The following is a 14,610-nucleotide window of genomic DNA, read 5'->3' on the forward strand; positions in this document are numbered from 1 at the left end:
GGCTGAGGAAAAAAGAAAAATACCAGGTATTCCCTTGTTCCACGATCATTTTGACTACTTTCTTTTTTCCAGCCATGGGGTAATTCATCTGCTGAATCGCAGTCAACTGCAACCTAAATGTTACTACAAAAATTAGCAACCCGTAGTGAATAGAACAGCTATAGGTCATATCTATCAGAAGCATCTGAGGTATTACAGAAGAAACACTCTTTGCAGACAGACAACCACTGCCAGGTTTCTGTCTTTTGGATTGGGGACTTTGTGCCCCATTTTCTTTGGAACCCAGAGATGTTTTCTCATTTAAAATGAAGTCCTCTCCAGCACCATGCTGAAACAAGAACATTATTACATGAGAATACTAGCAACATCTCAAGGCTACACCAATTGAATTGCTTTCAACAGCAATTTAGATATTACTAGAGAATCAGCAAAACTCTAGTGAATTAAAGAATCAAATTTTTTCAGAGGTATCTTAAGTATATTACAGAAGGAGAAGTCTTTGTAGTCCTGGTAATGCCAGATTTCTTCCTTTTGGTTGTGCAACTCTGTTCCCCAACTTCTTCAAAATCCTGAGATGCTTTCAGCTTGGAAAATGACCCCTCCTCAATGCCAGGCTGAGAAAAAAGATAATAAGACGAGAATAAGTTGCAGTTCTTAAATGCTACACCCAGTGAATTGCTTTCAACTGCCACCTATATGTTACTAGATAAATCGGCAACCCATGGTGAACTACACAGCTAACAATCAAATCTGTAAGCAGTGTCTCTTTTTGAGAAGGAAATCTGTAAGCAGTATCATAAGTACATTACAGAACAAATAGTCTTTACCGAGGCCTGGTCGGTGTCAGATTTCAGCCTTTTGGATTTGCGAGTCTGACCCCCACCCCTGATATTTTTGGAATCCTCTGATGTTTTCTGATTTGAAGAAGATACTTCACCATCTCCATGCTGACACAAAAACATAATTACACATGAAGATGCTGTAGGAACCCAACAACAACAACAAAAATACCCAGGGTAGGTAAGAGGTCTGGGCTCACAAGTCGGATCTGGTGAGGGTGGTGTGGACGCAGACTTTACCCCTACCTTGTGCGGGTAGAGAGGTTTTTTCGGATTGACCCTCGACTCAAGTAAAGCATTTTAAATTCTCTTCTACAAGGAATGTGGAAAATATGTAATAACCCAAGGCTACAAAAGCTACCATCAAATTTTTTTCTGGAACTTGCCTCCTCCATCAAACTTTTACCTACTCAAGTACTCTTTCCTATAAGGAATGTCCAAAACATGAGTCAGGCTGCCCAAAGATAGATTTTTTTCATTTCAAACTAGTTACAAATGCATGGTGCAACTCTTTTTAGTACTTTTGTCATTTCCAACGTGCCACTGCCAAAATAAATACAAGCAACTTCCCCTTTCTCTTAAAGATCCTTAGAAACAGAGTATTCATTATTAGAATTACACAGATCAAGATACCAATAAAGAGATCAAATCTCATCCAAAGTACTTCCGTTTCTTTATTTTTGCTTTGACTGCACCACCTTTAATATGTGGCTCCCTATGACTTCTCCAAAAAATTAGGGAAAATAATAAACAGATTTTATCATGGTGAGAAAGTTAAAAGGGAGAGAGCCTACTATCTGTCCTTCTCCCGTGATGTTGTTCTGCTTCATAGTTTTGAGATATTTAGAAACTTCAGGCTTTGAATAAAATTTGCTTCCAGTTGATGGATCAATGTAAACCTGAAAGAACAGCAAAAGAAATAAGAATGTAAACTAAAGATGAGGTATGATTGGAGCATTTTATCGGCAAAAGTAGCATCACTCCTGCTCTAAAGGCTATGCTTCTTCCAGATAAGTCGCAAACTAGGACAACTGCTGCTTAGTGTTGCAGCAAAAGAACTGTTACACAGAAAAGCGGACTACAGCCAAGCTACCAGAAGCCCCTAAAGAAGTTTCTTAGGAATACTTGGTTGAAGTTCCTATGACAAAAAGAACTCAAAATTTGTATAATTGAAGTTAAATCATGAAGCTTCTTCAATTTGAGTTTTCTCTATAGTATTTCCCTAATTATCAAACCTTGTAAAAATGCAGCAGATCACTGAATCAGGAGTTGGCCGGATGATTAAACTGGTCTGAGGTTTTGATACACATACAGGACCAAATTTGATTTTGCTAAAACACATTATACTACTCCCTCTGTCCCAATTTATGTGGCACCACTTGACTTGGCACAAAGTTCAAGAAAGATATGTAGACTTTTGAAATTTGTGGTACAAAACAAACCTTAGACATTTTTTGTGAAAAAAATATCACTTGTATGTCTATAAATCATTGCATTAAGGGTAAAAGGAAAATTTTAAAGTAAAGTTACAACTCATTTCATCAAGGTTAAGAAGAAAATTTTAAAGTTAAGTTATTTCTAATTATAGATATGTGGTACTAACTTAAAAAAAGGGTGTCACACAAATTGGGACAAAGGGAGAGCATTTTTATGAAGCTCATAGGGTATTTTACCCTCTTATGTGTGGGGGCCAATGGCCATTTACCCCGTTGTTAGCAAATCCTCATTTTTTTCCCTTGACCCTAACAGAGGAGCTCCAATCTGAAGTATAAGGAAGGGTAATTTTAACCCTAGTCAAAAGAAGAGAGTAAATTTGACCATTTTCCAAAAGTATTTTGGCATGTGGAATCCACCCAGCCCATGCTGGAGTGTCCTTAAAATCAAGGGCAAAAACAAGACATGTTGTTAGTGGTAAAGGTATCAGGTATGAATTGCCCCAAAGTATAACTGAGAGTACAATAAAGATATTTTTTATGGTAGAGGGGTAAATTTGGACTTTTTCTCTTCTTTTTTTTATATAAGGAAAATAATTGTGAAAAAAATGAGTAAATGCCAAATTTACCCCTCTATTTTGTATGTAGAGGGGTAAATTTGGACTTTTTCTCTATAGTATAAACCTTATATAACTAGTCCGTGCACCACTCAACCCCTAGAATCTGCATGCTCATCATTACCTCAACTAACAAATACTATTGGAATTTTGTGTTTGAGATAAACTACCAGAAGGACCAAAACCAGCATATGATCATTTGTATGCAACAGTCTTTGTCATCTACATAGAATTTGAGTGAACACGGTTATCAGTTTTTTTAAGCATGGAATCATGGAAAAAGACATGCTGATACAACACCAAAATTGACACAATGCTGATCTAACCGAAGGTCTCACTAAAGTCAAAATAAGAGACGCACATTATAACAAATCATCGCCACAAGCATTTAGAGGTCGGTATATTTCCATTTTCATACCTTGTAAGGAGTACCAGCATGTGAGCCAGACTTACGAGTCTTCAATTCAACTATCCACCCTGGAGGTAACCATTCATGAGAATTATTTGGTCTCCCAACAGCCTGACAATAACATGAGACAGACCTTAGAAGATAAGAATCACAAAGCAAAAATGTAGAACGTAAGAGTTACTTTACCTTCAAAACTCACCTCACTAACATTGTTCTCAGAGCAACTCTTATCTAGATTATCCATTTGACTAACATTGTCCTTGGAGAAGCTCTCATCTTGATTATCCATATGACTAACATTGTTCTCAGAGCAGTTCTTACCTTGAATAGTCATTGCTTGAGTTACATCATCGCAAGTATCTTTTGTGTTCAAGTACCGAGCGACTTCCTTCTTGGAATAAAACTTTTTCCCAGTCTGCCCATTTGTATAGTACTGAAAAGATAAATGAAAACAATATGTGATGCAAGCCATATAAACAGAAAGACTATGCGCTTTCTTACATGGCATCATTTAACAGTGGTTGATTCTCTATTCCACAGGTGACAACCTTTTATAGTGCAGATTCTAATGTTACAACTCCCCACTAGTGGGATTCCACTGGGAATGTTGTTGTTGTATTCTAATGTTACAGCATCACTGCATACATCAACATTAGCCAAGACAAGACGGGAACACAATTACATGAAGTATTCCAAAGAGAAGTTCTTTATGAAACTCATCGAGAAAGAGTTCAAGGACTGAGGAAACTTTTAAGGCAAAGTAGGGGTTTTGTACAACTAGAGGTTCTCTAACCCTTGCACTTACTGCTACACCTCTACTCTGACATATAACTTCCTAACCAAACTAAAATAATTCTGGCCTTAATACAGACTAGTTGATATGCGTATATGAATCCTTTTCTTCCATGTTTTAGCTATGTCCACACGGGTTCTGAGACACCATTGCTGTATTCACCTCATAAACTTAGTTTTACAAAAGAACAAAAGAAGTTGAATCCCACTTCGCCCACCTAAAGCTGCAACACTAAAAGCTAGAAAGCAGAAAAATGACTTAAAACTCTGTATTTGCAATGCAGAGCAGAACAATACTCAAGTTACACAACTGATAAACCATTCAATAAAAAAGAGTAATATCAAGACTCTACATGCAAGTAGTTTGCCAAGTTGATCCCACACTAAAACAATTACAAAGCTGATATCCCAAATGTGAACAACCCCATCTAAAAGCACCATAAACCCATCTGAATTTAACTACAGAATTGTCTTATTATCAACTTCAAATCGAAATTCCTTAACCTTACCTCAAAAAATGAATGAACTTTATATCGAATTCGAAGAAATGACAACGAAATTGAGCTACATAGCTGTCCCAGCATATCAGCCGATGCTCAAAAACGAATAGTAAAAAACAAAAACAACAATATCCGAATTTCCGATAACCCCGTAAAAAATTACCGCAAACCCATTTGGATTTATACACAATATCCCCAAAAAAACACAATAACAGCAACAATATCCTAATTTTTTACATATACGTGTTCGTATTTAACCACAAAATCGACTAATTACGTACTTAAAAGATTAATCAAAGTAGAAGAAATGATGAGTAAATTTTAGCTCAATAAGTCCAATTTCTACCTTGATTTTTCTTCCGTTTGATACTTTGACATCCTCTGTCCATCCCGGAGGAGGCCAATCCGGCGAATCTACGACGGCCATCTCGCCGGAATCTGACGATTTCAGGTGAAACGGCACACTTGAACTGACAGATTTTGTCTTAGTGTGAGAGGGTCAATAAGCTCCCGTGAAAAGACTTATAATATGGAAAGGTTATGTTAGGCAATTACGAGTGGAAAAACACGTGGCAAAAATATATTCTTTAAATTTACTATAAATAAATAAATTATTTTATATAAATCTAAAAAAATAAAAAAATCATCAACACAAATTTTATTTTTATTTTTGTGTCTAGTATTGATATTAATGGAAATTTAAAACTATTTAGATATACATATGCACATAGTGTAAATAGGGAAATTTTCATTTCATATCAATAACCATACTAAATTTTCTTACCAATCTTTAAATTATGTTTTGTCACAAATAATTTGTCTAATTTTGTGTGGCATGTTTGTTAAATAAGAAAAGAAAGATGAAAAAGATCATGTTTTGATAATACTTCAAAAATGAGAAAAGTTTTACTCCCATTTGAAAATAATGTTATGATTCGAAGAATTAAGTTTTATTTCCTTGTTAGTTTATAATTTGTAATTTTTTAAAAAATAATTGACTTTTTTATGATTTTCAAATACATATTGGTTCTCTTTTTTTTTTTAAAACAATGCTCGAAGTCATAATTTCATGAACTAAGACTCAAAACTCCAATCACTATAGTTAATGCAGTATATATTTAGTTCACGATATTTTTAAAATGTTTGTATTAAATTATGCATCAATTTATATATTATTTTATATATAATAGAATGTACAATGAATACTATATAATATTAATAATGTGAAAATCAAGCTATTTAAATACGAAATTCTCATTTAAAGTATCACCAACCAACTTTGTTAATTAAAACAAAAAAATCACCAACTTTCTATAAATACGATGATCCCAAAGTTAAACATCGAAGATTCACATTCAATTTATCTATTTCCCTCTTTGAAATTAAACCATATGAAGAATAACCATTGAAATGATAACACTTCTTTATTTTGTAGAATGTTACTACATGTAACATATTGTTATGTATCTAAAGAGAAGTACGTCTTCGTCTAACTACAAAGGGAATGAACCATTAATAATTGCACAAATTAATCAGAGAGGGAAGCACCATTAATATCGACCACGGAGGGGAAGAATCATTTCTCAAATAACTACACAAGGGGTGAGTATAGTAAATCATAAAGATAATAAAAAAAAAAATAGAGATTCAATTATCTCAGTGAAGATAGAATTATTCACACGGAATTCTTCCTATAGTGGGGTGCCAGCAGCTCACAAAGGTATTTCTCGTCACAAGTATTCAGCTTGGAACTTGTTAAGTACAATTGTATATATATATTCTCTTATGTTGCATTTCTCTTTTTTGCTCGTCTTTGAGAGGACATATATAGGCTATAGTTGATAATCTTCTAAGCCTTCACTCTCATGTTGATCTTGAGTAAGTTATTTTATGTATAATGGCTATTATGACATACTTAAAAGTTGTATTGTTTGAATAGTCAAATTCAATAAAAAAAAAATATTGTTGCATTCGTATTGAATTCTTTAAAAATATAATACTTTTGGAGGATTCGACATGTACTTGTCTAACATTTTTTGAAAAATTTCAACAACATAATCTAAAAGTTGTGATAAAATTAAAATTGAAAAATGGACAATCAAATGAGTCAAATGTACATTGTTATTTTCAAATTTGAGAGTAACACAATTTTTTTTTTATCGATCCTTAATTTTGTGGTAAAACAACTTCACCTCACTATCCTTTTGGGACTGAGGTGGTTATATTGTTGTCGTGAAAAAAAAAGAAGTGAAAGTTACAGATTTACAGGAATTCAATACTTTTGTCCAAAATTTGTATAGGTATTAAAATATTTTTTTACCAAGATAAAGAAAAGAAGGAGCAAAATATTAGAGCTCATGTACACATTATTATCTCATCTTATAGAGATGATGTACGTGACGACCCAATCGTTCACAATTTGTGCAAGTAAATTTCATTGCTCTTGTGCACCAGCCGGGAATCGAACCTGGGTCTGTATTGTGTGGCAAGGACTATTCTACCACTAGACCACTGGTGCTACTTGTTTATACTTTCTCATTATATTTATATTGTACTGTATTGAATTTATCTTTTTTCGACAATCAACTTGCTTACAACAACAATATTTATATATTGAGTGAAATCTCACAAAGTGAGATCTATACTACTTGTATTAATTAATAAACTTGTTTGCATCTTTCAATTGTATCATATTCATTCTTTAATTTATACATATGTTTATCATGACTTACTAAAGTTATTATACATGATATATATTCACAATTCAAATTTTGGATATTAAAATTAAATTATTTGATTTGATATCAACAGAACCCGATACGAGAAAAGTCAAATCTAATCTCTATTTCCATTTTTTTTTAGCAACTTGAACCTTTTTCTTTGATTTCTCATCCAGTATTTGGTACCTACATTGGAGTTCGACTAAATTTGAATTCGCATTGAAAAGTTCAATATTTAAGGGTAAAATGCTACCTAAGGGCATCTCCTCCAAACACCAAATTTGGTGTCAGAACTATTTTTTGTGTAATCAACTCCAACCCACTGCACCAAATTTTACACCAAAAGGAATATTTTTCTCTCTCTTCATTATTATATTATTATTTCTTATTTCATAAAACAAATTCTTTCTAAAACATTCACCATATATAATTCATATTATTTCCTTTTATAATCGTTTAATATAAAATTATGTTGTACCATAATTTTTAAATAATATATCCAATTATAATTTATAGTAGAACTAACATAAATTTAATTTTTTTTAAAAGTCATATATGGAAAAAATGAATTATAAAAAAGCTAAATTTTATATCTAAAATTAATATTATAAAAATATTACATAAAATAATTAAATATACAAGAGATTTAATTAAAACATACAATTTATAGTTTAATTAAAAGTTTGTATAATAAAATAATATTAAAATATTCAAAAAGTGAATTGGTGTGATGAATAGTGTGAGTTAGAGCTCAAAACACCAAATTTAAAATTTGATGTTGAATCGAAGATGATCTAACAAAGGTGACTACTTTATACCAAGGATACTCGAACAGAAGACCTCTCGAAACTTAAGAGGTATCTCCAACTTCCATTTTATCCAATCAGCAAACATGACTTTTAGTAGCTTAGGTCTATCTTTGAAGAAGTGTGTATTGTGAATAAAGTCAACAATAATATTTGAACTTTAAATTACGAGTGGAGAAACACGTGGCAAAAATATATTCTTTAAATTTACTAAAAAAAAATATATATATATATATTTATTTTTAAAATCATCAATACAAATTTTAATTTTAAATTTTGTGTCTAATATTGATATTAATGGAAATTTAAAATTATTTAGATATACATTTGCGCACAGTCTAAATAGGGAAATTTTCATTTCATATCAATAACCATAGACTGTCCATAGTTGTTGCAAATTAAATTTGGTTGACTGTATTTTCTTACCAACTTTGAAATTATGATTTGTCACATATAGTTTGTCTAATTTTTTGTGGTGTGTTTGTTAAACAAGAAAAAAAATATATGTTTAGATAATACTTCAAATAAGAAAAGTCTTTACTCCCATTTGAAAATATTGTTATTATTCAAAGAATTAAACTTTATTTCCTTGGAAGGTAGTTTGTAAATAATTAAATTAATTTACTTTTTTTTTATGATTTTTCAAATACATATTGGTTCTCAATTTTTTTTAAAACGATGCTCGAAGTCATAATTTCATGAATTAAGAATCAAACTCCAATCATTATAGTTGTGCATAAGATAATGCATCATTTAATGGCCATAGAAGGAAAAAAATAATGGTCATATAATTAATGCAGTATTTGGTGTGCGATATTTTAAAATATTTGTATTAAGTTATACGTCAATTTATATATTATGGTATGCATAATAGACGGTACAATGAATACTATATAGTATTAACAATATGTGAATCAAGTTATTTATATACAACATTTCCATTTAAAGTATTATCCATCAACTTTGTTATTTAAAATTGAAAAAATCCACCAACATTCTATAAATAAGATGATCCCAAAGTTAAATATCGAAGATTCACATTCAATTTATCAATTTCCCTCTTTGAAATTAAACCATATATCAAGAATAACCATGGCTTCTTGCCAAAAAAAATAAATAGAAATGACAATTTTTTAATTTTTTTTATAGAATGTTACTACATATAACATATTGTTATGTATCCAAAGAAAAGTACGTCTTCGTCTAACTACAAAGGGAATGAACCATTAATAATTGCACAAATTAATCAGAGAGGGAAGCACAATTAATATCGACCACGGAGGGGGAAAACTATTTCTCAAATAATTGCACAAGGGATGAGTATCGCAAATCATAAAGGTTATAAAAAATCGTAATAGAGATTCAATTATCTTAGTGAAGATTGAATTATTCGCGCAAAATTCTTCCTACGATGAAGGTGCTAACAACTCACAAAGGTGTCTCGCTCGTAACAAGTAGTCAATTTGAAACTTGTTAAGTACTATTATATATATTTTCTCTTATGTTGCATTTCCTCTTTTTTATTCATCTTTGAGAGGACATATATAGGCTACAACTGATAATCTTCTAAGTCTTCATTCTCATGTTGATCTTGAGTAAGTTATTTTATCTATAATAGTTATTATGATGAACTTAAAAGTTGTATTGCTTGAATAATCAAATTCAACAAAAAATTATTATTACATTCGTGTTGAGTTCTTTAAAAATATAATACTTTTGAAGGATTCGATATGTATTTGTCTGACATTTTTTGAAAAGTTTGAACAACATAATCTAAAAAATTGTGATAAAAACTGAAAAATGGACAATCAGATGATTCAAATGTACATTGTTATTTTCAAATTTGAGAATAACACAATATATTTTTTTATCGATCCTTACTTTTTTGGTAAAACAACTAATCAGAGGCGTATCCAGGATTTCGACTAGATGGGTGCACGATTACGAAAAAATGTATCTTAAATATAAATTTGATCGATTTGACTTTTAGTTTGTAATATGAACCATTAAAGTTTAAAAATTATAGGTCCAAAATATATAATACTACTAGTTTTAAATTTTAATATACACATTTGATTTAATTATATTAAAAATTTACAATGCTAAATTTTTTAGGAATTCTCAATGTAACAACTTGAAAATTTTGAAAGAAAAAAACAAAAGAAAAATTAGTTGAAACGACAAAAGTGTAATTGATAACCACTTGAAAAAGTGTTACTCAAAGAAACAAGATAAATATAAGATTTAAATTTCTATCTCTCACTTAGAAAAGTGCACCCAATCATCATCGCATTATTATATGATACTTTGAACATGAGTTCACACATCTATATTTAAATATTTTTTAAAATATATAACACTACTATATATGATCTAGAGAGGGGAGCATGGGTTCACGTGAACCCACGGCACCCCCTCTAGATACATTTCTCTGAACAACTTCATCTCACTATTCTTTTGGAACTGAGGTGGTTATTATTGTTGTCGTGAAAAAAGAAGAAGTGAAAGTTACAGATTTATCAGAATTCAATACTTTGGTCCAAAATTTGTATAGGTATTAATAAAAAATTCACCAAGATAAAAAGGAGCAAAAAATTAGAGCTCAGATACACATTATCTCATCTTATATCAGATTTATGTGACGACCCAATCGTTCACAATTTGTGCAAGGAAACGTCATTGCTCTTGTGCACCAGCCGGGAATCGAACCCGGGTCTGTACCGTGGCAGGGTACTATTCTACCACTAGACTACTGGTGCTACTTGTTTATTCTTTTTCAGAGAAAAGACATAAAGTAACTATTAAAGTTGTCTCGAATTTTCAAAAAAACACTTTAAATTTGCGAGTGTCCTATTACCCAATTGAACAACTTCAAAATAGCATGTATACCCCATTTTTCACCCAATACCACTTATACAAAAATATTTGTAAGTCACGCATTAATAGCCACTTGACACGTGTTAAAAGTAATTTTTAATTATTTTTATTTGATTTCTTTGCTTTTTTTTTTTTCTTTTTCTCTTTCTTCTTCGCCTCAACTTGTGTTCTTCAAGTAGCCATTCCTTCATCATTGCTGCAACAATCATCAATCCCGCTGTGGCGGGACTGATTTCACAGTAATACTACCAATTATTTGTTAAACTACCACCAATTTAATTTATTTATGAAAATAAACACCGCCAAATAATCAAAATCCAAATACTCAAAATATCACCAAGTCAAAAACTGAAATTTAAATCACCACCTTCTCCAACTCCTTACTCTCAAATAAAGTTTTCCATAGTTTCATTGCTCCAAAATCCCAATCTTGATTTTTAAGAGGAAAAAATTACTAAACTGATTTGTTATTAAAAAATAAAAATAAAAATAAGAATGAACACAACAACATTAGTTTTTTTTTTTAAAAAAAACAATGACCATAAAATGTAAAAGAAAAAAGAAAAAAAGGAAAAAAAAATGAAGAAAGACATGGATGCCCCCAAGAAATATGGATAAGCTAGTGATGATAGGGAAGATGAGAAAAAAGATTTGAAAAAATAAAAATTATTCCTAATAAAGGTAAAAAAATTAATACATGAATTTTTATGGGGGGTTTTCAAAATAAGTCAAATTGAGAGTGCCACATGGCAATTTTACGTTGGTCTGAAGCTGTATCAAGAGCCCTTCACGCGCCCATATTTCGTGACAATATGAGTAGTGTTAAAATTAATCAAAATGGTATATCTATTGAGGATTTAGATGGTTTCGTGGGGTAATAGGACACCCACAAAGTTAAGGTGTCTTTTTGAAAATTCAGAGCAACTTCAGTGGTGACTTTATGTCTTTTCTTAATAAAGGTAAAAAAATTAATACATGAATTTTTATGGGGGGTTTTCAAAATAAGTCAAATTGAGAGTGCCACATGGCAATTTTACGTTGGTCTGAAGCTGTATCAAGAGCCCTTCACGCGCCCATATTTCGTGACAATATGAGTAGTGTTAAAATTAATCAAAATGGTATATCTATTGAGGATTTAGATGGTTTCGTGGGGTAATAGGACACCCACAAAGTTAAGGTGTCTTTTTGAAAATTCGGGACAACTTCAATGGTGACTTTATGTCTTTTCTCTTCTTTTTCATTATATTTATATTGTATTGTATTTATCTTTTTTCGACAATCAATTTACTTATAAAAACAATATATTAAGTGAAATTCCACAAAGTGAGATCTATACTACTTGTATTAATTAAACTTGTTTGCATCTTTCAATTGTGTCATATTCAGTGTTTGTACTAAAATGAATGCAAGATATGTCTTTCATACATATGTCTATCATGACTTACTAAAGTTATTATATATGATATATATATTCTTAATTCAACTTTTGAATATTAAAATTAAATTATTGGATTTGATATAAACAGATCCGATACGAGAAAAGTCAAATATAATCTTCATGCTTCCATTTTTTTTAGCAACTTGAATTATTTTCTTTGATTTTTCATTCAATATTCGATATCTACATTGAAATCCAACTAAATTTAAATTTGCATAAGAAAGTCCAATATTTAAGGGTAAAATGTTATCTCACAAAGGTGACTACTTCATACTAAGGATACTCGAACACAAGACCTCTCGAACCTTAAAGAGGTGTCTCCAACTTCCATTTTATCTAATCAGCAAACATGACTTTTAGTAGCTTACGTGTTAGGTCTATCTTTGAAGAAGTGTATTGTGAATAAAGTCAACAATAATATTTGAACTTTAATTAATTATAGTATACTTTAAACTTCAGTTTCTTGCTTAGCTTGAACATCTTGTGGGGAAGCAAAATGAGATACTATAGTCTCATATTCTACAATTCTTCCTTGCCAAATTATATCATGACTAAAGGTGTGCCTTTGGTAGAAAGTAAATGTTTTTTTCACAAAAAAACATATTTTTTAAAAATAAGTTAGTTTTTTATAATTATTTATTTGCTAGTATTTGATAAGTAAGTGATTTTTTTAATTTATTTTAAGAGCATTTATAACTTAGAATGAGAGTTTGAGGGGATGGGATGGTCGTCAAGGGTTACGTTGAGGGTGGGAAGCATTGGATATGTGGAAATGAGACGATGAATTTGAAATCTCACTTATGAAACTTGGTTAGTTGGTTTCTTTAATTACTTATGTCAGTTTTCTCGCTTTCAAGAAACTTGTTTTTCTTTAATATTTTGACCAACAGAATATAGAAAAAAATTAAAAAAACATTTTTTTAAAAATATTTTCTAGAACACACACCCTAAGGCTCAATAGGAATAATAACTTGTTATAACCGATTAGTTTAATTTGATAGGGTCGAAGAAGTCCTTTTGTAGACGCATGCATGATGATCATATGGTATTATTAATTTGTGTGTTTCTCATGGAAGACTAAATACTCATTGAAGTCACTTATTGTTGCTTCAAAATACATATTAAACTACGTACTAATCACTTCACATCACAATTAATTAATTGTCATATTATTGAAGTCGACACCAAATACTTCCAAAAAGAGTTGTTTTTTACTATGCCCAAATGAATAATATATATATAGCCTATAGGGAGGGGGATTAACAACTCATGTAACCATGCACTAATAATGTTCTTTTTTTTCTTTAATAATAGTAATATCCGAATTAATTTATGTACAACTCAACTATTATATTAATATCTATAAATTTTCACTACTATAGATCTAAATAACCTTGTCATATGTAATCAGAGTCACTTTCAAAATACATTTTAATATTATAAATTTTTTACCGTCCAAAGGAATTACATATAAGAAAAAACAAATTATATATATATACAACCCTTTTACAATTTTATAATGGTCGTATTCAGTCAATTTATATGCCCTCAGCTATTTTGTCTATACATCTTTTTTTCTCTCTTTAAATCCAAACTCAACTTTTCATGATTTTACTTATTTTATTGATTGCTAAAACATGGATTGATATGGTCCTTTTACGCTTAGGACATCAAAATATTAAATCACGCGATACTTATTTACGATCTTTTACGCTGAGGTTTTTTTTTCCTTCTCTTCTTTATATAATATATATAATTTAATATAATGTGGATTATATTACTTTATAAATTATAAGTACTCTTTAGTCTTTATATCCATGAGAAGATTAGCTGGTTTTGCCCACCATTATAAATGGTTTGTACTACTTTAACATTATTAAATTAAGCACTATGCTTTGAATAGAGACTAATAAACAATAATTTGCTACTTAATTTGTCCACGGCCTACCTACTTAATTGTCTATGAGTTGACTTTTTTTTACATCACTTGCAATTTTCGTACTAAAAAAAATTATTTCACATTTTTTTAATCTTCTTTTTTTACTAAACACTTATTAAGTCGGTGGCTGATCTAAGTATTGATTGGTTGGTAGTTCTATTCAAAAACTGGTTTAATTTTTGGTATGTTTTCACACTTTTATCTCACTATACTTTGTTTGCATAATTTAAATGTTGAAAT

The 14,610-nt window shown here is 30.6% G+C and overlaps 1 protein-coding gene and 1 non-coding gene across 4 annotated transcripts in view; both read right to left on the reverse strand.

Moving 5' to 3' along the window:
• LOC102587100 (uncharacterized) overlaps positions 1 to 5,099 on the reverse strand; it is a 17,253-nt gene extending 12,154 nt beyond the window's left edge. The window contains exons 1-8 of one of the 3 annotated variants that reach the window (XM_006358832.2): positions 4,937 to 5,099; positions 3,498 to 3,731; positions 3,308 to 3,409; positions 1,634 to 1,738; positions 828 to 947; positions 486 to 614; positions 197 to 328; positions 24 to 113 (exon numbers count right to left, since the gene is read on the reverse strand). In XM_006358832.2, the coding sequence (XP_006358894.1) occupies positions 24 to 113; positions 197 to 328; positions 486 to 614; positions 828 to 947; positions 1,634 to 1,738; positions 3,308 to 3,409; positions 3,498 to 3,731; positions 4,937 to 5,017 (993 nt within the window). In that variant the 5' untranslated portion in view covers positions 5,018 to 5,099. The remainder of the gene's footprint in view (positions 1 to 23; positions 114 to 196; positions 329 to 485; positions 615 to 827; positions 948 to 1,633; positions 1,739 to 3,307; positions 3,410 to 3,497; positions 3,732 to 4,936) is intronic. The other 2 variants (XM_006358833.2, XM_006358834.2) reach the window with 2 other exon arrangements.
• A 5,705-nt stretch (positions 5,100 to 10,804) lies between these two features.
• On the reverse strand, positions 10,805 to 10,875 carry TRNAG-GCC (transfer RNA glycine (anticodon GCC)). The gene has a single exon. It is a non-coding gene; the product is annotated as a tRNA-Gly (tRNA).
• Positions 10,876 to 14,610: the final 3,735 nt, after the last annotated feature.

The sequence above is a fragment of the Solanum tuberosum genome, unplaced genomic scaffold, assembly GCF_000226075.1.
Source record: "Solanum tuberosum cultivar DM 1-3 516 R44 unplaced genomic scaffold, SolTub_3.0 scf00281, whole genome shotgun sequence".
NCBI classification, from domain to species: domain Eukaryota; kingdom Viridiplantae; phylum Streptophyta; class Magnoliopsida; order Solanales; family Solanaceae; genus Solanum; species Solanum tuberosum.